Source organism: Bubalus bubalis, chromosome 3 (assembly GCF_019923935.1).
Source record: "Bubalus bubalis isolate 160015118507 breed Murrah chromosome 3, NDDB_SH_1, whole genome shotgun sequence".
Classification (NCBI taxonomy): domain Eukaryota; kingdom Metazoa; phylum Chordata; class Mammalia; order Artiodactyla; family Bovidae; genus Bubalus; species Bubalus bubalis.
In genome coordinates, this window is record NC_059159.1 from 14673334 (window position 1) to 14696271 (window position 22938).

The following is a 22938-nucleotide window of genomic DNA, read 5'->3' on the forward strand; positions in this document are numbered from 1 at the left end:
TTATTATTAGTTCCACTATCTTGTTACCTAAAAACTGGATCATCCTGTTTGGTGTTATCAGGAGATAAGAACTCTACAAAGCAAACAGGAATCAAACAGAAACCAGGAAATCTTAACAGGCAGAGTGGCTTCCCAAGGCTTCCTTTTTCCCTCCTCAGAGTCTGCTTTTTAAACTTTTAAAAGTGGAATTGCAAAGTGCTTATCATACAATAAGTAAAAAATATAAAGCCATATATCCAATTCAAAAATAAATTTTAGAAAGCCTCCAAATAAGAGTGTCATGACAATTCAGTGGGGGAAGGTGTAGTCTTTTCAGCAAATGGTGCTAAAGCAACTGGACATCCACATGCCAAAGAATGAGGTCAGACTCCTCCCTCACACTGTATACAAAGGTTAACTCAAAATGGATCCTAGAAGAACAGAAACTATGAAACTCTTAAAAGAAAATATAGGAGTAAATCTCTGATTTGGAGGTAGATAAAAACTTAGATAAGATACCAAAAGTATGCACAACCAGAGGAAAAAAAAGATAAATTGGACTTCATCAAAATTAAAACATTTATGCTGGAAACATACCATCAAGAAAGGGAAAAAACAACCCAGAGTTTGCAAATCATATGTCTAAGAGCCTTGAACCTAGACTATATAACGCAGGGGTCCGCAACCTCCAGGATCTAATGCCTGATGATCTGAGGCTGAGTTGATGTAGTAATAATAGAAACAAAGTGTGCAGTAAATGTAATGCACTTGAACCATTCTGAAACCATCCCCCGCCGCCAGCCTGGTCCGTGGAAAAATGGTCTTCTATGAAACCAGTCACTGGTGCCAAAAAGATTGGCGATCACTGATATAAAGGACTCGTACAACTCAATAACAAAAACCTAATTAAGAAATAGAGGATCTGGACAGATATTTCTCCAAAGAAGATATACAAATGACCAATAAGCATACAAAAGATATTCAAAGTCATTAGTCATCAGAGAAATGCAAATCAAAACCATAATGCAATGCTACGTCTAAACCACTAGGATGGCTAGAATGAAAAAGATGGTAGCAGTTAGTGAGAATGTGGAGAAACTGGAACCCTCGTACAGTGGGATTGTAAAATGACACAGCTGCTGCAGAAAGCAGTTTAATGGTTCCTCAGAATGTCTTCTATAGAGAATACATCATGTGAAATGCCGGGCTGGATGAAGCACAAGATGGAATCAAGATTGCCGGCGGAAATATCAATAACCTCAGATATGTAGATGACACCACCCTTATGGCAGAAAGTGAAGAGGAGCTTAAAGAGCCTCTTGATGAAGGTGAAAGAGGAGAGTGAAAAGTTGGCTTAAAATTCAACATTCAAAAAACTAAGATCATGGCATATGGTCCCATCATTTCATGGCAAATAGATGGAGAAACAGTGGAAACAGTGACAGACTTTATTTTCTTGGGCTCCAAAATCATTGCAGATGGTGACTGCAGCCACAAAATTAAAAGACACTTGCTCCTTGGAAGAACAGCGATGACAAACCTAAACAGAATTTTTAAAAACAGAGACATTACATTGCTGACATTATGTAAAGGTCCATATAGTCAAAGCTATGATATGTGAGAGTTTGACCATAACAAAGGCTGAGTGGCAAAGAATTGATGCTTTTGAACTATGGTGTTGGAGAAGACTCTTGAGAGTCCCTTGGACTGCAAGGAGATCAAACCAGTCAATCCTAAAGGAAATCAGTCTTGACTATTCATTGGAAGGACTGATGCTGAAGCTGAAGCTCCAATACTTCGGCCACCTGATGTGAAGAGCTGACTCATTCGAAGGGACCCTGATACTGGGCAAGACTGAAAGCAGGAGAAGGGACAACAGAGGATGAGATGGTTGGATGGCATCACCGACTCAATGGATATGAGTTTGAGCAAGCTCTGGGAGATGGTTGAAGGACAGGGAAGTCTGACATGCCGCAGTCCCTGGGGTCGCAAAGACTGAGCAACTGAACAACAACAGGATGTTAAATAAACTTAAGAGTTAGTGGGGTCCATCGGTTCCACTCCTATGTATATATCTAAGAGAAATGAAACTGTGTCCACACAAAAACTTGTGAACTGTTCATAGCAGTGTTATTCACAGTAGCAAGAAGTGGAAAACAACTGAAGTATCCATCAATTGAAGAATGAATAAGTGTGATGTATGCACACAATAGAATATTATTCCACAATATGAAGAGATGATGGATGTACTGATACGTGCTACATCATGGGTGATCTTGAAAACATTATGCTTAGTCCAAGAAGTAGTCACAAAAGAACACATGTTGTATGATTCCATTTTTATGAAATGTCCAGAATAGGCACATTCCCTGCCATGGATTAGTGGTTGGTTGCCCCAGGCTGGTGGGGATGGAGTTGGGAGGAATGGGGAGTGACTGCTCGTGGATACAGGGTTTCTTTGGGGGTAATGAAGATATCCTAAAATTGACTGTGCTCATGGCTTCACCACTCTGACTATATCAAATACCACTGATTATGTTCTTTAACTGTATGGTATGTGGATTGTGCTGTGTCCTAAGTCAATTCAGTCGTGTCTGACTCTTTGCAACCCCATGGACTGTAGCCCGCCAGGCTCCTCTGTCCATAGGATTCTCCAGGCAAAAATACTGGAAGGGATTGTCATACCCTTCTCCAGGGGATCTTCCCAACCCAGGGATTGAACCTGAGTTCTTTACCAGTAGTGCCTCCTGGATTATATCTCCATACATCTGTTTTTATAAAAGGATACAAAACCATGTTAGTTATATCTGTTTTTTTTAAGCAACGTATTCTTAAAAGTATATATACATTGAAAACAGACCGAAAGAAGATACAGTTAAAATGTTTTAAATAATTAAATCTGGATAGTGGGATTATGGGTGTTTTCTATGGTGCTTATGCTTGCTTTTGTAATTGGGGAAACAGCCCCCGTGGGAGGGTCTCCACTGTGCCTTCTCCTGGACCATGCAGCCCTTCGTGAAACCCTCATGACACCAGATTGTGTGCGACCAAACCTTAGCAGCAAAGCCACTGAGCTCTTTTTGTCCCTAAAAAGCTGGGCTCATCTGGCTATTTATAATAGGAGACAAGTAAACCACGCAAAGTAAATCTGTACTGTTTTCTTTCTAAGGGTTAGTTTTTAATAAAATACCTCCCGAGAGCTAATCAGACAGTTCTAATGGCCTTGCTTCAGCTCCCGGCCATTGAGCTCTCCAAACTTTATTTTGGGAGCCATTTTTAGAAACATACCCTTTCTAAATATACATCTTTAGTTGAAATAGTGACATGAATATGCTTCTCACATTCCTCCCTGCAGCCAAATAGCAGCCTGAGGAAATATATGCACATTTATTGGTTAAGGTCTTACATGTTGATGACTTTCATTGAAAATGCATTCTTTCTAGCAGCCTGTTGAACCCAGATTTTGTTCATAAAGCTGCTCTGATGCATTGGCAGTATTCTGCTGCTCCTGGATTTTTCTTTGTTCCCCTCAAGTCTGTGGAGAGACCCTGAGTTAGAAAAAGGAACAGTTGAAAAGAAAAAACAAACCTGCTTGTCAGTAATTTCGGAAATTTGTTTCCACATCATATGCCTTTGGCTTGGACAAAAGTTGTGAAATAGGCTTTGTTTCTTGCTATTTTTGTTAAACCCCGTTTCCTGTGAATAACTCGGGTGTAAGAGGTTAGTAAAGGGCCAGCCCTCCCACGGGAGAAGGGAAAGAGTGCCCTCTTCTCTGTACAGCCTACAGATCTGAGCGTGACATGCGCTGTCCTGTGTGGGCAGTGTCTTGGCTCTTCCTGGCTCCCTGGGGGAGGAGGGCATTGTCTTTGGGTGAGTGCTCACTCAGAAGTCTGTGTGGATAATCTGATGTGACTCACAGACAGTGAGTAACCTTGGAAAAGCTAGACTGGATCCCCCTCGGGTGGGGCGCAGACATTCGGGCAGAGAAAAAAAGCGATTCCAAAAGCCACGTACAACTTGAGGCATGACAGTGCTTGCTGGGCACAGACTCCCACTCATCCATCCAGGACCTGGTGGCCGAGGTGCCCTGGTTGCTCTCGGAAGCCTGTACAGCGTGAGAAGGGCACAGCTGCTCACACGAGGCGGCTGGAGCCGTGTCTTCTGAAATGCAGGGACCCACATGTATTTATTTTTTAAACCAGAGTTTAATTTTTTTTTTTTTTTAACGAAACTCACCAACATTCATAAGGGAGAACTTTGAAAATGTCCCAATTTGAAGGACTCCTTGAACATAGAATATCCCTGCTTATATGCAGTAACGTTACATTGAGAAATGCAAGTGAACACCAGGTCCCCAAAGCGCGAGACGGCACACGCTCTGATAGGAATAGAGGACAGGTGGGCTCTGGGTGGTCTGCCAGGCTCCACACACGCTCAGTGACCGGTTCAACTGGGTCAGACCCTAAGGGCTCTGGACTTCAGAAGAGTCACACGTAGACACCTGCCAGAGACCTTTAGAACACTCGCATGCCACCAGATCTCTTTAAGTGTCAAATCCATGAACCCCAGGCCACGTACGCGTGTACTCTGCCACCAGCCTAGGACACAGCTGTGTGGGGCTGCCCAGGACAGATGTGACTGGCGGGAGCCTGGGTGCGTGGAGCACAGAGGCGTCTCTGTGTGATGGCTACAGGCAGCTGTGAGGACAGTCCAGATGCATTTGTATCAGCCGTAGAGGGAAGAGGAGGGTGACAGCCCGCAGAGCCTGCATTTCTAGTCCTTTTGGCCTTTGCTTTCCAAGGCTAATCGATTCTGTGCAGCTGTCATCTCATTAGAGCCCTCGGCACAGGACACGGCTGTCACACGAGGGGCCAGTCACTCCCTCTTCCTCCCACAGGACAGAGCACTGGAGGACGGGGGGGGGGGGGGTGGGCAGCGGGGGGGCTGTGAGTCAGGCTGCACTGATGAATTAGGGGCCTCAGGCAGGGCACTGATCGGTGCTGAGTCTGTTCTCCCTAGAATAGAAATAAAAGTTCTGCCTTTCTGGGGTATTGTGAGATGCCAGTGAGGGAGCCTGCGGAGTCTTACCCTAGGGCCGGGTGTAGGGTCAGTGGATGCCACCAAGCATCACTTGCACTATGACAGGGGCCGTGAGTGTCGTGGCCACTTCTCCCTTTGCTTGTCCCCACCCTGGCCCTCTCCCACCAAGAGTCCAGAGCTCAATACTCAGCCTTGGAAATCAGAGGCTAACAGGGTTTGCTCTTTCCCCGCCTCCCACGTTGGGCTTCGTTGGTGGTTCAATCAGTAAAGAATCCACCTGCAATGCAGGAGACCTGGGTTCAGTCCCCCGGTCAGGAAGATCCCCTGGAGAAGGGAATAGCAACACACTCCAGTTATTCTTACCCGAAAAATTCCACGGACAGAGGAACCTGGAGGGTTACAGCCCATGGGGCCGCAAGAGTCGGACACAACTTAGCGACTAAACCACCACCACCACCTCGCACGTTGGCCATGACAGGCGTTTCAGATGGATTGTATCCAGTAGAGGGTAGGCCTGGGCTGAGACGGATGAGGACAGCTGTAGATGTTTCGTAGAATTCCTCTCCCTAATCCAGGGCTGTGGGTCTCAACCTCACCTGCTCATTGCATCCATGAGAGAGCTTCTAGAAAATCCTCTTACCCACTTATATTAGCATCTCCGGATATAGGACCCAGACACCAGTATTTCTAAGCAACCCTTGCCCTTCGCCCAAGAGAATCGTGACTTCACAGGAGTCAGGCTAAATGTGAGAGTCCTGGGGCTGCCTGGGGAGACCAGCTTGACAATTAGACGTCCTGGGAATCTTAACTGGAAGAAAGATAGGCAAGCATTTGATCAGATGTGTCACTGAGTCAGAACGTTGGTACCAAGCTGATTTGGGGGCAGGGGAGGGGGGTGCGGTAGGGTGATATGGCTGAGATAATTGTATGAAATATTAGCTGGTTCACAGGAAGGCTGGTAGCAAAAGAAAATAGACAAAGAGGAGTTTTCATCGGTGATGGTGGCTTTTGTTTCTCTTTTTCTTGTTCACTGACATAATGTGGGACTTGTAATTTATAGGGAAGAAATACGACTCATGTGGTTCCCCCATCTCAAGAGGGAGGAACCTTCAGTGACTTTATAAAAATAAGCACCTGTCTTGTTCTCCAGTTGCTTTCTAGCTAATTTTGGGCCCTTTCCTTTTGCCAGTTGCCAGAGGTGCCACCCTCCGAGGAGGAGGAACAGGAAGCCTGGGTGAATGCCTTGCTTGGAAGAATGTTTTGGGACTTCTTAGGAGAGAAGTACTGGTCTGATCTGGTGTCTAAGAAAATCCAAATGAAACTCAGCAAAATAAAGGTATGGTTTTCCACACAAGAGCCTTCCAATTCATCACATCTTAATTTCTGGAAATTTTATACGTTATGTCCTAAGTGAAAAATAATGGAGTCGAAAACATAGAACAAATGGAGAGTAGTGAGTTCTTAGCATATAACACATCTGGGCTGTGACCTTGACCATCTGACTAACTGCATCTGGGGATTTAGTGACTGTTGCTGTTTACTTTTTTTCTTCCATGGCCCTCATTGTTATCCACGTTAGGATTATCACGTCCAGGATTCGATTTGGGACCACGTGAGCTTTTGTAGCTGTTTCGCTGTATAGAATTCTGTTATCTTTAAGTTAGTAATGAACTTGAGTTGTATGGCGGGAGAGCTCACCCAGTCACGCAGTCCTGGCCACACAGCATGTTCTGTGAGGAAAATGCCAGACTCATATAACGCCTCTTTCCTCTCAAAGCTGGGAAGGCCTCTGTTGCACTCTCAGTGTGTCTGCATTTGACCTTTACTTCTGGCCAGATGGTGTTTTTATTTTGGGCTCTCTGCTGAAGAAACAGTCCTGGTGCTGGTGTAGGCCCGCTTGGAAGTGAGTCTAAACTTGCATAAGTGTTCCTCATGGTTGCCACTTAGTGACTCATTTAGTACCACCTTTGCCAACCAAGAGACCTGAGTTAGGTGACTTAGACTTAAGGTTTTGATCCAGTGAACACCCCAACAAGGAAGAGTTGCTTTGGACACCAGATCCTCACAGAGAGCTTGCCCAGTCAGGAGCTGAGGTCCGTGGACCTTTTGGGTCATAGCCACCTTGGAGAAGCAGAAACATATGGATCTTTTCCCTAGAAAAATGCACCGTGACACAGAATCCTGCCCATGATCTCAGAGAGTTCAGGGACTCCATGTTAGGAGACAGTGAATGAAGGTAAAATGGCATTAGAGGAAACTGTGGACGTGGAGGAGCTTTGGTTTGGTTCCTTTAGATCATGAACAGCGCCCTTCCTGGCCCAGGCAGGCTCTCCCTGCCACGCTGGTCACTGTCGTCCCTTCCCAAGGCCCTGAGGAGAAGGAAGAGGCACCACCTCAGCCCAAGGAGCGGGTTTCGAGGCAGAGCTCAGGGCAGGGGTGTGGGAGGGCTCTGTGGACAAGGGTCAGCCTGTTTGTGTTCTCCGGGAGAGTTGAGGGTTGCCTGCTCTGCTGGCCAGGTCCCTGGGGAAGCAGTTTGGAGTAGACAGGCCAGCAGCCACCCTGGAGCTTACTCAGCCTCCTCTGCTTTCTGGGAAACCATGGAGGGCTTGAGTTCTGGGTGGAGGTGCAGGGCAGGGCTGGTACCGCTCTTCTCCCAGAGACTGTCGTGGGTGCTTCCCTGAGCAGGAGGGCCACAGGTCATGATGATGAGGGACACCGCTCTCCCCTTACAGACGTTCCAGAACAGACTGGCACAGGGCATCAGAGTGCTGTGTGCTGGGAGTCCACCCCAGGTGGAGAACTGTGGGGTCCCTTAAGCCAAAAGAGGTTGAGAAAAGTCTCTCATTTTCATCTTCTCCCTTTGCTGGCTGGCCATGTGGGCTATTTTGCAGGACACGAACTTAAACCTCCTCCTGTTTTCTGAGGTCAGAGTGCTGGGAGGTTAGGGAGGAGAAAGTGGCCCTGATCCAGCAGCACCAGCAGTTCAGAGGCAGAGGCTGTCCTCCCTGCACTGCCAGCCTCAGCACCTCCTACCCCCCCACCCCCACCTGAAGGCAGCAGGGTGTCACCCCACTTCTGAACCTGCCACCACCCCTGCCAGGAGAACTCCTACTATCAGCAAATAGCCAAGTCTCCCTAGGCAGGGCCGTTCCGTAAACCCAGTGCTGAGTGTTAGTGAATGACCAGTCAGGAGCCAGAATGGCTGGAGGGTCCCCAGCTGCCCCCGGGACAGAGATCTTCACATCTCCTGGTCTCCTTGAGGGCCTGGCACACGAACAGCCCTTGGCTGGCTACAGTCTCAGGTTGTCACCTTCACCCACGATTATGACTCACGTCATGAAAGAGCAGCCCTGTGTGTGTAGCTGGTGCCCGGTGATGGGTTTAAAACAAGCTGAGTTTCTGTCCCGACAGCAGGTACATCCTGGGCTCGGCCGGCTGCTCGGGCACCACCTTCGAGCCCTTGGTAGTTATGGCCTCTGTGCCGAGGTCCGCAGATGCTGCTCAGTTATTGCAATGGTTTCCGACTCACCCCCCAGCAACCTGGAGAGCGCCTGGTCCCCAGCTGGGTTTACGTGAAGGGTAAAGAGCACACAGTGGGTTTCCTTGGGTGGGAAGAAGAGAGTCTCTGTTGGGGGAGTGACCTTTCCTTGCCCCCCCAACCCCCTGCAGTGCAGGAAGGAAGCTGCTCTTGGGCCTGGTCCTGAGAGTTTGGATTCAGATCATAGGTCTGAGCAAGGCAGGGGTGGAGGGTTGGTTAGAAATGTTGTAGAATCTTGGAGTTGGGCACTCAGGTGAGTAGGTAGGAGAGATGCCCGGCTGATCTCCATCCCTCTCCTGCTTACTGGTAATTGGCACCCACCACCGCACCAAGCCTTTCTGTTTCCTTCAGTTCCCGCTTTCATCTCAGGCCCTTCCTCTGCCCTCTGGGGACTCCAGGGAACCAGGATGGAGGTGGGTGGGAGTCTGGACGGGGCACAGGGAGGGACACCGTGTTCTCTGTCTGCAATTCACTCCCTGTCTCAGTGTCGACTCCTGTTCCCATAGAAACCTGACCTGCTCCAGAAACACTGGGTGTTAGGATGACAATAATAGACACAAAGGACTGGGGCAAGGGTGCCAGATTTTGGCTACATTCTTGGCTAAGTAGCATTTCTGTAGGCTGATTGGGAGGCCAAGAACCATGTAACATTGATGCTTTGGAAAAATGGTTTTCCAAATAAAGCAACCACCAATTCAGAACACACATTTGAATACTGTCTCTAGTCACGTTTTGTCCATCTCAGACATCATAACCTATTTAACCCCTCCATCCCCACAAAAAATCAGAGATGGCATTCTGTGACTGGCGAATCCTGAAAATGTTTTGAGTTTCTCTGCAGAGAGACAGCTAAAGAGGTCCAGCCCAAATAGGCACGAAATTCATGCTTGGCTCAATGCTTCTCATTTTATGGGAAATGTTCAGCATATGTTCAATTTTTTTTTTTAACTCTTAATTATATTCTAAATTTTACAAAATTATTCTAATGTTTAACTGGAGCAGTACTTATAAGACTAAGAAAATTCTGGGGAAAAGAAAAGAGAGGGACTTGCCAGATTTAAATATGTATTTTAAAGCTACAGTGATAAAAGCACTTTGATACTGGTAGGAAACAGTGCTCAATACAGACTCCAGTGAGGTGGGAATCTCATATTGAAAGGTGGCTTTGCAGGTCAGTAGGGAAAGATTTAGAAATAGGTTAAGACGCCTGAGTAGTCCATTGGGGAAGAAATTAAGGTAGATTCCTAATTTATGTCTTACACATTTTTAGGAATGGACTGCCTAAACTATATTGTTTAAAATATACATACACATATATAAATCCAGGTGGAGGAAGCATAGAATTAATTTTTGTGCTCCTGAGGTGAAGTAGGAATTTGTAAGCATGGTACCAGCACTCTTACATTAGTTCGTTTAGAGTACATTCTTACTGACAGCTGTCTCAGGCAGGGTCCCAGTGGGAACACAGGACACATTCAGATGGAACAGGCCGGGGCAGAGTTTAATAAAGGGAGGATTGAGGAAGGTGTGGACTGATGCAGAGAAACCAGAAGTCCTGGTGCAGTACCCCAGGGCTGGCAGGGGGCGGTTACCCAAACTCAGGCAGGGTGGCTGTGCGAAGGTGCTGCCTGTCTGGCAGGAGCTGTGGCCCCGAGCAAAGGGAGGGGACAAGTGCCGGACAGCACTTCTCTCCCGGGACCTCCCAGCCCCCTGCCCACTCTGGGTCCCACTGGCCAAGCTCAACCAGAAGTCAGAAGGCAAGAGAGGTCACCCATGCGGTTCCTGCAGACCGGCCTCCTGGGCTGTAGAGAGGAACTCAAATCCATGGGGGCAAAGGGAAAAAGTCTAGCACAGGGGTCAAAGGACGTGATTTTTTTTTTTTTTTTTGAAGAATTTTAATATATGTTGTGAGTTGGCCTATAGGAAATGTTCTAGTGACTTCCTGTCTTCCCCACTAGTCCTTTCAGAGGTCCATTTTCCCAGACTTCAGCCAGCCCTGGGCATTATTAACCTGACCAGCGTGACTGAGTCCTTCTCCACAGTCTGGCCTCTGGCAACTCAGCACCCTCAGAGAAGCCTTCGCTGGCCTTATCCAGAACTCCCCAGCCTCCCTCCTCCCCATCACCCACCTTGCTTTCTCTGTAGCCCAATCAGTCTCTGAAGTTAGGCTGTCTACTTTTCTGTCTCTGCCCCTTCAACCTAAACCCCATGAGAGCAAGGACCTTGCCTGACTCGTCCAGGGCTCTGTCTGTAACATGCCTCATATGTGGTGTGTACTTAATAAATTTTGGCTAAATAAATGTGTTCCCCCCACCCCATCGTTCCTTCTGAGACACTGTTGACTTCTAACATTAACCAGGCTACTGACGTCTCCTTCATTTTCCCTTCTCTCCTCCAGCTCCCGTACTTCATGAATGAGCTAACTCTGACTGAACTTGACATGGGGGTGGCTGTGCCAAAAATCCTTCAGGCCTTCAAGCCTTACGTTGACCACCAAGGTAACTCTTAGCTGGCTCTAGAGAGGAACTGAGCGATTATATGAATGTCAAAATGTTGCCAGCACTGCAGATTGAAAACCAAGGCTTTGCGTTTGGTGAGAGTTGGAGGCCTCCCTGTTTTTGTTTTTGGGCTTCCCTGGTGCAGAATCTGCCTGCAGTGGGTTTGATCCCTGGGTCAAGAAGATCCCCTGAAGAAGGGAATGGCAGCCAACTCCAGTATTCTTGCCTGGAGAGTTCCATGGACAGAGGAACCTGGCGGGTATAGTCCATGGGGTCTCAAAGAGTCAGACACAACTGAGCGACTTTTACTTTAGGGGAGGCGTTTTTAACCGTATTTCATGTTGTGTGTCTTCTGCTCTTAACGGTCACAGCCTTAAAATGAGGGGGAGTATATCTGCACTTCCCCTCCTAGTCCTCCTTCTAGTCTTCTGGATCCCTAAAGATCCTCCTCCAGCCCAGAGATGCCCACATGCCAGTTACCGGGACCTGAGCTTTCGTGTGACCAGGCTGTGCACGGCCATTGCCCTTGCCAGGGTGAGAGGCACTGGCTGTGCTTCAGGCCCGCCTGCCTCCCACTGTCGTGGCTTCTCTCCTTGCGGAGTGCCCGCCCGCCTCCCACTGTCGTGGCTTCTCTCCCTGCGGAGTGCCCGCCCGCCTCCCACACTGTCGTGGCTTCTCTCCCTGCGGAGTGCCCCCCCGCCTCCCACACTGTCGTGGCTTCTCTCCCTGCGGAGTGCGGGCTCTAAGGCGCCAGGCTTCAGTGATTGCACTGCGCGGGCTCAGCAGTTGTGGCGCACCAGCTGAGTTGCCCCGAGGCACATGGCATCTTCCTGGACCAGGGACGGAACCTGTGTCCCCTGCATTGGCAGGTGGATTCTTAACCACTAGACTACCAGGGAAGCCCAGAGCCTCTTTCCACTTAAACTAGATTTACACTATTCCTCAAAAAGCTTGGGAACAAAGTAAGAGAGAAAATAATTACAACTTCTCAAGAGAGTGATGTTTGTTTTGAAGTAAATGTTTTGTAAAATTTATAAACTCTGCCATCTACTTTTATCTCTGTAAGGCTCCATCAGATGGCTCCTGAACATATTTAGTGAAATCAATTCTGTGTTGTATACATTTGATGTAAATACAAAGAGTTTTTTTTTTTCCAGCTCTACAGTTAGCAGCTCTAACAAGTATTTCATCTGACAGTGAAGCTCATATTTCCTAGTTCTTAGCATCTCATCGATTTCAGAGAAAGAGCAGAGAAATATTTGCAAATCCAGAGGTCCATCTAATAGCATGTTGAGATCACCTGTGACCACTTAATCGTGTCTACACTTTGATGAAGCTGAGTGTTCCTAGGTTTCGTTAATTTCTGGTTCACCAAGAGTAAAGCTGGAAAGGATTGTTTCTTTACAAATGGCCTTACTAGAGTTCTGTCAACCTCAAGTGAAATTTTAAAAGCTGCATTATCTACATGTCAGGTGCGGAGCCCGGATCTCGGCCCCGTCGGCATTCCAGGGTGGCCTGCCTTCCTCTGGCTCTAGCAGGCTCTGGGTTGCCCTTTGCTTCGTTAGGAATTGGCTGGTAATGAGCTGGTAAATGATCAGCTAACATAAACCTCCTGAGAGTTGGGCTTAAAGAAAGTAAATATAATAATACGTGTGCATGCTCTGTTTTCTAATGCATTTGCAGTCTGTTATCTCAGGACTGTCCTTTGTTGAATTAGTAGAAATTTCCAGAGAGGGGGGCAGGGCCAGAGCTGGGCTTTGAAGCATTTAAGAAGCGTCCCAGTGGCTGTGAACTCTGCAGCCTCTCAGGGCAGCTTTGTAAGGCTTTGAGTGAAATACACTAAATGCCTCAGTCTCAAGTCTCTTTCCTGTTCCTCTGGAGCCAGAGCTGCAGCCAGACATTTTATTATACAGATCAAAGCTTTGCCAGTTTTTAATCCATCTGAGGCTTACTTAACTCCTTTCGGGGCAAATTGTAGAGATCTGCCTGGTTACGTAACAAGGGAGGAAATGTTACTAAAGAAAGGAGTGATAAAGACAAAGCCTGTGGGTTTTAAAAGTTTGATCAAATTAGGTTTTTCCAATTCTGCAAAGGATGCATGTGATAGTAAAACAGAAATGACCGTGAAGGGACGGTGTGGCTTGGGTTCCATTGCTCTAAGAGAAGCCTTTGCTTTGGGGGAAATTAAAATCAGGAGTGACTTGTTAAAACTGACTCTAGGGACTTCCCTAGAGTCATCTGCCACCACTGACCTATCCTGGCTCCAGGACACACAGCCGGGTTCTCGTGCAGCAAATAAGGGAAAAGGACCCTTACTTCCTGGGGCACCTTCACTTCCCACCAGTAGCGGGTGGCAGGAGGTGGAGAGAGGCCGTCCCTTAGAAATTGGCTGTGGGCCTCCTTTCTCTGATCCCTGCCCGCCCCCACACACCTCACATGGGGCAGGGACTGGTCTCCTTCCTTCCTGCAGGCCACACAGCCTCCCCCTCCCACCCCTCGTCCCCACCGGCTGCTCTCCCTGGGGCCTGACCTTGGAGGGCCACCAGGCCAGGCTCTTTCTGGTGGTTTTATTAACTCTGTTAGGGTAATGTTTACACCTTCATTCATCCAACGAATACCCAAAGTGGGGAAAGCTGGAATATTTAGAAAAGGAAAAAGGAAAACATAACCCTTCATCCTACCACTCAGAGATAACCAGGTGACTGTTCCTGCTACATTTGGTACATTCTCGGTCCATTCTCTCCTGAGCTTTTTTTCTTATGGATAAAAATTAATTTAAAATGATGGATAACCAACAAGGACCTACGATATAGCACAGGGAACTCTGCTCGATGTTATGTGGCAGCCTGGTTGGGAGGGGCATTTGGAGCAGAATGGATACCTGTTTATGTATGACTGAGTCCCTTCGCAGCTGTTCACCTGAAGCTATCACAGCATTGTTAATTGGCTGTACCCCAGAAGAAAGTAAAAAGTTTAAACCAAAAAAATTCATGGAAAATGTATAGCTCCTTTTTCCAACCCTTAAAGAATTGGTTAGATTGACTGTTTAAACTTGAGAAGGCAATTGGAGGTTCCCTAGCAGGACCCCGTGCTGTTTAGATGCACAAGCCAAAGCTCAGAGAGGGGGTGACATGCCAGAGGCCACTCAGCAGCCTCACCTTCATCCTGCTCCACAGCTTCCAGGCCAGAGGTTCGTGTGAGTGCCGGCTCTGGGCCAGGCCACCTGCCTTCAGGCCCTGCTCCTTTGTGATCCCACAGTGAGGCCTCAGGAGGTTACTGAGCACCCAGCACCTCGGTTTCCTCATCCACAGAGTGCTGAGGGCAGGAGCGTCTCCTTTGTTGGTCGTGGTGGGGATGAAACGCTTTGCATTACCCTCAGCACAGGTGACACACAGGAAGCTGCTGGTGTTCGCTGCTGCAAAGCCTGATCAGGAAAATCTTCCCGAAGGGGTGCAGTGGGGACCCTCGGCTGTCGGCCAGGCTTTTATCTTCCACACCTGGAACCAGAGGTCTTAGAGCAGTGCCTGCGGGGGCATCAGCAGTGTCAGGATGAACCAGGGACATGGACTATGACCCCCTCAGGTTCAGATTAATTCATTTAGTCTTCAGGATGTTTGCGACATGGAGTTAAGTCTGCAGATGGTCACTGAGTGGATGGAAAGAGTGCCGTGTGATACTGGTTTTTCCTGTTTCAAGATACCCAACCAGCAACCCAGGTTTCCACTAAAGAGCTCGGATTCTCTGGAAAGATGACCGTGTCCCACAGGAATGGGAGGCTGGTCTGTCTCCAGAGATGCCCATAGTCGTGACTGGCAGGTCCGCCATCTACACTGTCTTCTGGACCTTGATTTATGGTGCCTGGTGCCTTTATTAGTGCTGTGAGCTGAGTGCAACCAGAGTCAGTCTGATGAGCTTCCCGTTCCGTCGGCTACACCCTCATCAAGAGAGCAGCTGCCCAGGGCTAACCACAGTGACGAGGCCAGACTGTGGGCTCAGCACAAGAATGGCACATACACTGTCTGGCCAGATGGTGTTGCAGAAAGAAAAAATATATTTTCTGCAGAAAGGAGAAAAATGTACTCATTTGCAGGTCTTGGGTGAGGTGGGGAGGAGAGACTCTGATTTGGGACTGTGTCGACATTGAAAGGCAGAGCCATTCCAAGAACAGTTACAGGTCGAAAGAACCAAAGATGACATCTGTCCTAAAGGACACACCCAAGTACGAGGAACAATACTAGTTTCCTGCGTTATCCGAGGGAGCAACATGGCACTGGTCTGTTTGCCAGGAACAGAACAGTCACCGACGTGCTTGTCTAAGAGCTGAATAACTCAAACATCCGTTCTTGATAACACGTGACTACATCTTCCATTCTGAGAGCTTTTGTTCTTTGGATGCCAGACGTTGGCTTTCAGAGAGCAAATCAGCCATGGTTACAGGTAGAGGGAAGTGAAGGAGCAGGTAACATGAGCTGGGCTCAGTGAGCAAGGCTTGCAGAGCCTCTTGCCTCCTGAGCTGCCCCTGCCCCTTAAACCTGCTCCAGTGAGACTGAGGCCCCTTGGTTATTTTAATAGTAAACACAGTAGTGAATTGCTGAGTGAAAGTACTGGATTTTTGCCAGCATGGTAAGACTGCTTCTTAGTCCTAATGCCTTTGTGCTCAGTCACCTTAGTGTGTCCGACTCTTTGCAACTCCATGGACTGTAGCCCGCCCGGTTCCTCTGTCCATGGGATTCTCCAGGCAAGAATATTGCAGTGGGTTGTCATGCGCTTCTCCAGGGGATCTTCTGACCCAGGGATTGAGCCCATCTCCTGCCTAACAGACAGATTCTTTACCACTGAGCCACCAAGGAAGCCCTAGTAGAATCTATTAAATCAACCACCAGGGAGAAGGCGGAAGAAGCTCTGTTGTACTTGTCTCGGGTGCCAGGCACCAGGGTGCGTGTCCTGCCTGTGGTGGCATCAGCCTGCTCTGCTCCCCACGGCCCAGGCTGTTGTTACTCTTCAGGCATCAACTTTCTGACGATAGGGGTTTGGCTCAAAGTCTTGAGGTCTGATGGCTTGTGTCAAGAACTCAATAAATAGGACTTTCCTGGTGGTCCAGTGATTAAGAATCCACCTTGCAATGCAGGGGACATGGGTTTGATCCCTGATCGGAGAACTAAGATCCTACGCGCCGTGGAACAGCTAAGCCTGCGCCCCGCAACTACTGAGCCCCAGCGTCACAACCAGAGAGCCCGTGCGCTGCAACAAGAAAGATCCCGCATGACGTGGCAAAGATCCCAAGTGCTGCGGCTAAGACCCAGGGCGGCCAGGAGGGGAGAAAAGACCGCAGCTGTGTTCAAAGAAAGAAGAACTCAATAAACACTTTGGGGTGGAGTTACACTACTACTCACTTTTGCCGCAGTAAAAGTGAGTAGTAACTTTTGCTGCGGTCTCCCTCTGGATAGCAGTGGTGGTGGGAACTGATCCTTCCCTTGCGAAGTTGAAGAGAAACAGAAAGAGAGCCTTCGGCGCTCTTCAGGCCCTTGTGTGAAGCCCGACTGAAGTTTGTCATGTTCATTATCAGTTGTGCTTCCCCTGTCACCAGTGAAAGGCCGACGGGGACTTGCTGGTAATCAGGTGCCACCCTTCACCCCTGGACGGCCTCCCAACATGAAGACCCCTCGTGTGGTAGAGACCTCATGGACTGAATGTTTGGGTCCCTCCCAGATCCATCTGTTGAGGCCCTACCTGCAATGAGACGGTAGAGACAGGGCCTTTGGGGTGATTGGGTTTAGATGACGTCACGATGGGATTAGTGCCCCATGAGAAGAGACCAGAGAGCTAACTCGCTGTAGGCCACAGGAGGACACAGGTGAAGGTGGCTGTCTGCAGGCCAGGAAGAGAGCCCTCACGAGGACTGGATCGGCTGGCACCTTGATCTTGGGCTTCCAGCCTCCAAAACTGTGCCAAATAAGTATCTGTTTTTTCAGCCACGCAGTTTGTGGTATTTTGTTACACAGCCTGAGAGACTAAGACAAGACCCTTTGCGTTCACACCCTTTCCAGAGAGCCTCTCAGAATGACTGCCCTGTGCTGTGCTCAGTCGTGTCTGACCCTGTGCAACCTCACAGACTGTAGCCCGCCAGGCTCCTCTGTCCATGGGATTCTCCAGGCAAGAATACTGGAGTGGGTTGCCATGCCCCTCCTCCAGGGGATCTTCCCCACCCAGGGATCGAACCCACCTCTCCTGTGTCTCCTGCACTGCAGCTGGATTCTTTACTACTGAGCCAAGGGGAAGCCCACCTTACTCCTGTTTAAAGACTTAAAAAATTGTCCTGCTCCTTAACTTCTGGTTTTTGTCCTTGAGGGCTACCAAGACCAGGTGGTTATACTAAGCAGAATTTTTAAAATTATTTATTTATTGTTATTATTTACTTTTTTTGGCTGTGCTGGGTCTTCATTGCTGCACATGGGTTTTCTCTCTAATTGTGGCAAACGGGGGCTACTCGAGTCTTGGTGCACAGGCTTCTCTTGTTGGGGAGCATAGGCTCTGGGGAGTGTGGGCTCAGTACTTGCGGTTCCCTGGCTCTAAGGCACCGGCTGATTGCTCTGCGGCATATGGTAATCTCCCAGATCAGGGATCAAACCTGTGTCCCCTGCACTGGCAGGGGGATTCTTACCCACGGTACCACCAAGGGAGTCTGGAAGTCACATTTTAAATGAAATGCCTCACAAGGAAGTCTTAATTTTTGTCAAGAGCCCAGAAGAAACCGTTCCTGCGCTCACCCAGGTGGGGAATGTGCAGCCCATTAGGGTCAGGGTGCCACTCAGGACACAGATTGTGTCCCCACTTCACAGTGTTGCTACATTTGTCCCTTTCTGGTAACTGTTGATTTCATCCTTCAGCTCTGCAAGGTGGGAACTCCTGACTCACTCTTTATGTAACCAGGTGGTCTTGGCTCCAGGTGTATGTGCTCCAAGGTTTTCAGGGTGACTTTTGCTGCTGAATCATTGTCACAGAAACATGTTTTTTCTTTGCATCTAATGTTCAAATAGTCATCTCATCCTCATCTGAATGCAAGCATGCCATATTAGGATAATTTGAGTGTTTGTACTTTATATCTGTATTTAAAGATTCTCAAACCATTCTTGACTCTACATCTTCACTGAGAACGAGGACTGAGCAGGGCCCCCGTGGGTGGGTCTCATGGGACATACTTTGTTCAGTCGCTCAGTCGTGTCCAACTCTTTTGAGCCCCTGGACTACAGCACACCAGGCTTCCCTGTCCCTCGCTGTTTCCCGGAGTTTGCCCAAGTTCGTGTCCATTATTGAATTGGTGATGCCATCCAACCGTCATGGGACATATATAGTGATACAAAGATGGGCTCCACCCCCTATGCAGAAGCTTGGTCAGATGTCCATGTACCACCCCCCACTTCCCAGCCAGACAGGGCTGTCTGGCTGCCTGGTGCAGCCTCTTCCCTCTGGCCCCTTGGCCTCCTCTGGTCTGGTTCCCAAGAGCCACAGCACCAACAGCAAGCTAGGCTGCAGCCCAGAGTCGTGGAAGGACGTGGGCTGGCGATGGCACAGAAAGGGAAGAGCCCTGCCAGGATGCACCAGGCGCAGGCTGTGTAAGCAGCGTCATCTCCCTGGTACAGAAGAGGAGGCTGGTGCCCAGAGGTCGAGAAATTTCCAGGGGAACCCAAGCCCTGGTCCATGTGACTGGGCTCCACGTACTCTTCTCCCCTCTTTCCAGCCTCAGCTCAGAGGGGCCCGACCACAGGTAACTGGGTGGAGTGTCCCGATGACCAGGGTGTGTGCAGCTGTTTACCAAACCTTTATCCATATCCCCTTATTTAAAAGACAGACGAACGCTTCCACTTTATAACAAGTAAAATTCTGGTTCTTTTAATATGACAGCCTTAGCTGACTCATGTTGTTGTACAGCAGAAACTAACACACCATTGTTAAGCAATTGTATTCCAATTAAATAAATTAATTTTAAAAGATAAAGAGGGAAGCTAAGGATAAGTACAAATGGAAAGTTATGTATGACTCTGGAATTTTAAAACTTATTAGCACTAAAAAAAAGTGTGTGTGTGTGTGTGTGTGTGTATATGTATATAAATATGACAACCTTCAAAAGGAATCCAAACTAGTAATATTTATTGGAAACCTGAGTAGGGTTTTCAAAGGAAATGATGTATGAATACAGACAGCACGCAGGTAGTTTGAGTCTATTGATTCTCAAGTTAAATAAAGCTGGAGATACATAAAAACAAATAACTTCTTTTTTTTTAAAGATATATCTTCTTTATTGATGTTCTATTTATATTGAGCTTAAAAAATCTATTAATATCAAGCCTTTTACCCTAATCCCCTTTCTTTTGGAAGTGATGAATGACTAAATATCTTTATTAGAGCAGGTGTGCCCTTATTTTCAGTAACAGTGCCTTTGGAAAGCAAGCTAATTAATGATTTTTAAGTGTTTAACATAAGCAAGAAATAGAGCAGTTTTGTGAGTTGCTGCAAAGACATTCACAGCTGATCTGCATATCAATTAGACCAGGTCATTCATGGAAAATAATTACCTTCAATTATGATAAAAAGGAGTTTGGTGAAAGCAAAATGGAAATTATTCTGCCTTTAGTGAGGAGTTGTACCGTTAATGCTTGGTGGCCAAACAGGGAATAGGTTATTTACTGTAATTACTTGAAAATGTGGCTGTGTGTGAACATGATATTCAATTAATTTCCTGCTTCCTTTCAGATATTTATCTTATGAGTATAAGTTTATTAACATCTAAACACCCACTTGAAGGACCACATTTTGACGGGAAGTCCATGAGGTGCTGTGGCGCTTGGAGTGTCAAAATCACAGTGTGGTCTGTCCTGCCTGCTGAATTCTAGGACCCTGGGTAGAAGGTCATGAGATGACCTCTGTTTGCATTTTAGACATCTGGTCAGTGGCCACTTCTGATGGGCCTTCCCAGTGAAATTCCACAAAGCCCAAAGCCTCTAAGATATGTTGTCATTAACATGACCAGTTTTAAAGCAAAGGTGTACAAAGTGGTTACCCAGCTTTATCTGGATAATCCTGGGGCTGGAACATAAATACTTTTGCTGCCATTACTACACAGTTTCCAGAAAGAAAAGGGTTGTAAAAGGTCTTGTCACCATCCTTATCATACCAAGCTAAACCTGAACTATTTTCTGTGCCCCTCCCCACACCCACCCTAAGAGGGGAGAATTTCAAGAAAGACAGTGGTTCTCACTTGTGTCTTTAAAGAGCCCAACCTGCTGTGAAGTCTCTGTGCCTCTCCTCTGCCTCTAACCCACTGAGAATCAGCAGACGTCGTCCCGCCTTTGTCCTGAGACAAGCTGTCTCCTCCTGGGGGGTGTGTTTCTTACTAAGTGTAAGAAGAACCCAGAGGACCGGACTCTTCTATCTCTAACAACGGGTGCTGAGGTCACTCTGATCATTGTAATGGGTGTTGAAATGCTGGCAATTTTCCAGATGCTTGAACTATTTCTAGAAACTTCTCATTTCACAGTCTCCTCTCACATGCCTTGGTAGTACAGGCAATATATATAGACTTGCAATGTGATACCTACTTAGATACTTTAAAATATAACTTTTAATACTGTTATTCATAGTCATGTTTTTCTGGGGGAAAGAAACCTTTTTTTTTTTTTAACCCTTTTTCCAGGACTCTGGATCGATTTGGAAATGTCCTACAACGGGTCCTTTCTGATGACTCTCGAGACCAAAATGAATTTGACCAAACTAGGTAAAGAGCCTCTTGTTGAAGCCCTGAAGGTTGGAGAAATTGGCAAAGAAGGGTAAGGGGCTATATGAATTTACTAACCCAACCCCGGGGAACCTCCTTCTCCCTCCAGCCCTTGAGAAGCAGCTTTGTTGTGTAGTAGACCCAAGGTTGGAGAAGGCAATGGCCACCCACTCCAGTACTCTTGCCTGGAGAATCCCATGGACAGAGGAGCCTGGTAGGCTGCAGTCCATGGGATCGCGAAGAGTCGGACACAACTGAGCGACTTCACTTTCACTTTTCCCTTTCATGCGTTGGAGAAGGAAATGGCAACCCACTCCAGTGTTCTTGCCTGGAGAATCCCAGGGACGGGAGAGCCTGGTGGGCTAACGTCTATGGGGTCGCACAGAGTCAGACACGACTGAAGTGACTTAGCAGCAGACCCAAGGTTGAGTGAGCTTCCATGGAAGCATTTCCTGGCCACAGGATTTCAGGGAATGTTTCCTGGTTTCATCCCCTGCAGACCATGAATCCCCACCTCTGCTCAGTGCTATCGGCCACCAGCCTTCAGGCTGCACAGTATTGATTACCCAGGAAGCATCCCTGATTCAGATCAGCAGGGCAGGCTGCACAGTAAAATGCTCTGTGAAAAGAATCACCATCCAGAAAGATCCTTCTCCAACTTACAGCCACAAATAGCAATATGTGGGTCAGGCTGAGGTCCTTCGGGGGTCTATCTGTTTAATCACAGTGTCAGAATTATTTATAATTAGATGATTGATTTTGCAGCCAAGAGGGTGCTCCTAAAGTGTTTTGAAATGTATTTTCCCTAAATAATACACCATTGATTTTCTTAGTAAATGTCTTTCTTTGTAGAAGATACTGCATCTGCCGCGGAGTTGTCTGATTTTGTAAATATTCCCAATTTTTGAGCCGGTTGATGAAGTTGATTTTTTTCCCTTTAGATGCCTAGACTGAATAAGCTGGGACCTTTTACATTCCCACACACCTTAATAATGACTGCTTCAGATGACAAATTTAAATTATATTATTGTTATCAGACTGAAACATGCTGATTAGAGTCTGCATCTCACATCTTTAACCTGTTTGCATGGAATGAGTAGTAAAATGATGGAGCCACCCTCCCAGCACCTGAATACAGACATAAGACACAGGCTCTTCTTAGGTGTTTGCTTTGTTATGATGCTGCCCTGATGCTTGTAACTCACACTTGTGGTAGACACACAATAGATGGGGGGAGTTGGATCATATATTCCAGAACATTCTTTGACTGTGATGATTCTGATGTGTCCAGGAGATTTAATGAAAATGTTTATATTTTAATTACTGGAGAATCTCACCTGCTGTATGCAATCTAACCTGTATCTGTGCTGTTTTCCTTTCACCTTTCTACTGTTTGTTAAAATGTGTTTGGATTCGGCAATCTGTGGATTGTGTTTTCCGGTGAGTGCTATTGATCGGCCCTCTGTGTAGCATTTCATCCCCCCATCAGTGCTGAGCCTCGTGTGGACCCATGTGACACCACAAGGAAGCTTGTCCTTTCATCACGTCCCCTGACATAAAGGCCCCGTTTGTAGACCTGAGAGGATTGAGATCAGGAGTGCTTAAGAGGCTTTCCTTGATTGGGATCGCCGGGGTTCTGATCCAGGCCTCGAGTCAAACCCAGCTTCTGTCCCCAGCTACCCCTCCCCAGTGCCATGCCCCGCTGAGCGCCATCAGGCCAGCCCCAGGACAGCAGAACTGCAAAGACAGCTGCCAGTAAAACCAAGCACCACAGGCAGAAGCGGTCTTGAAAATGAGCTCTAACTAACCAGGAGCGAGACACAGCAGATTTAAATCAGGAGCATTCGTGCAGGGAGCCTTTTCTGGAAACAGCCCCGAGCTGCCCAAAGCTGCTGGGGCTCCACTAGAAAGAAGGGGGTCTTGTGGGCAGGTGGGGCCCCATCATGGCCGGGTCCCTGAGATCCTTGCTGCTGAGGTGTCCCACGTTCACTGTTATTCATGCAGCTCTCCTGGAGCAATTTCAAGTTCATAAAACTCAGCTGATCAGAGGATGGACATGTTTCTGGGCAAGCAGTGCTTCTCTAGACTGCATGAAAAATATCCTCTGCTTT

General features: G+C 47.6%; 1 protein-coding gene across 4 annotated transcripts in view; it reads left to right on the forward strand.

Annotated features, from left to right (window-relative positions):
• Window positions 1–22938, forward strand: part of TEX2 (testis expressed 2) — a 110744-nt gene that overhangs the window by 78566 nt on the left and 9240 nt on the right. For all 4 annotated transcript variants that reach the window (XM_025279825.3, XM_025279828.3, XM_025279826.3 and 1 more), the window contains 3 exons: window positions 6209–6355; window positions 10956–11055; window positions 20747–20879. In XM_025279825.3, the coding sequence (XP_025135610.1) occupies window positions 6209–6355; window positions 10956–11055; window positions 20747–20879 (380 nt within the window). The remainder of the gene's footprint in view (window positions 1–6208; window positions 6356–10955; window positions 11056–20746; window positions 20880–22938) is intronic.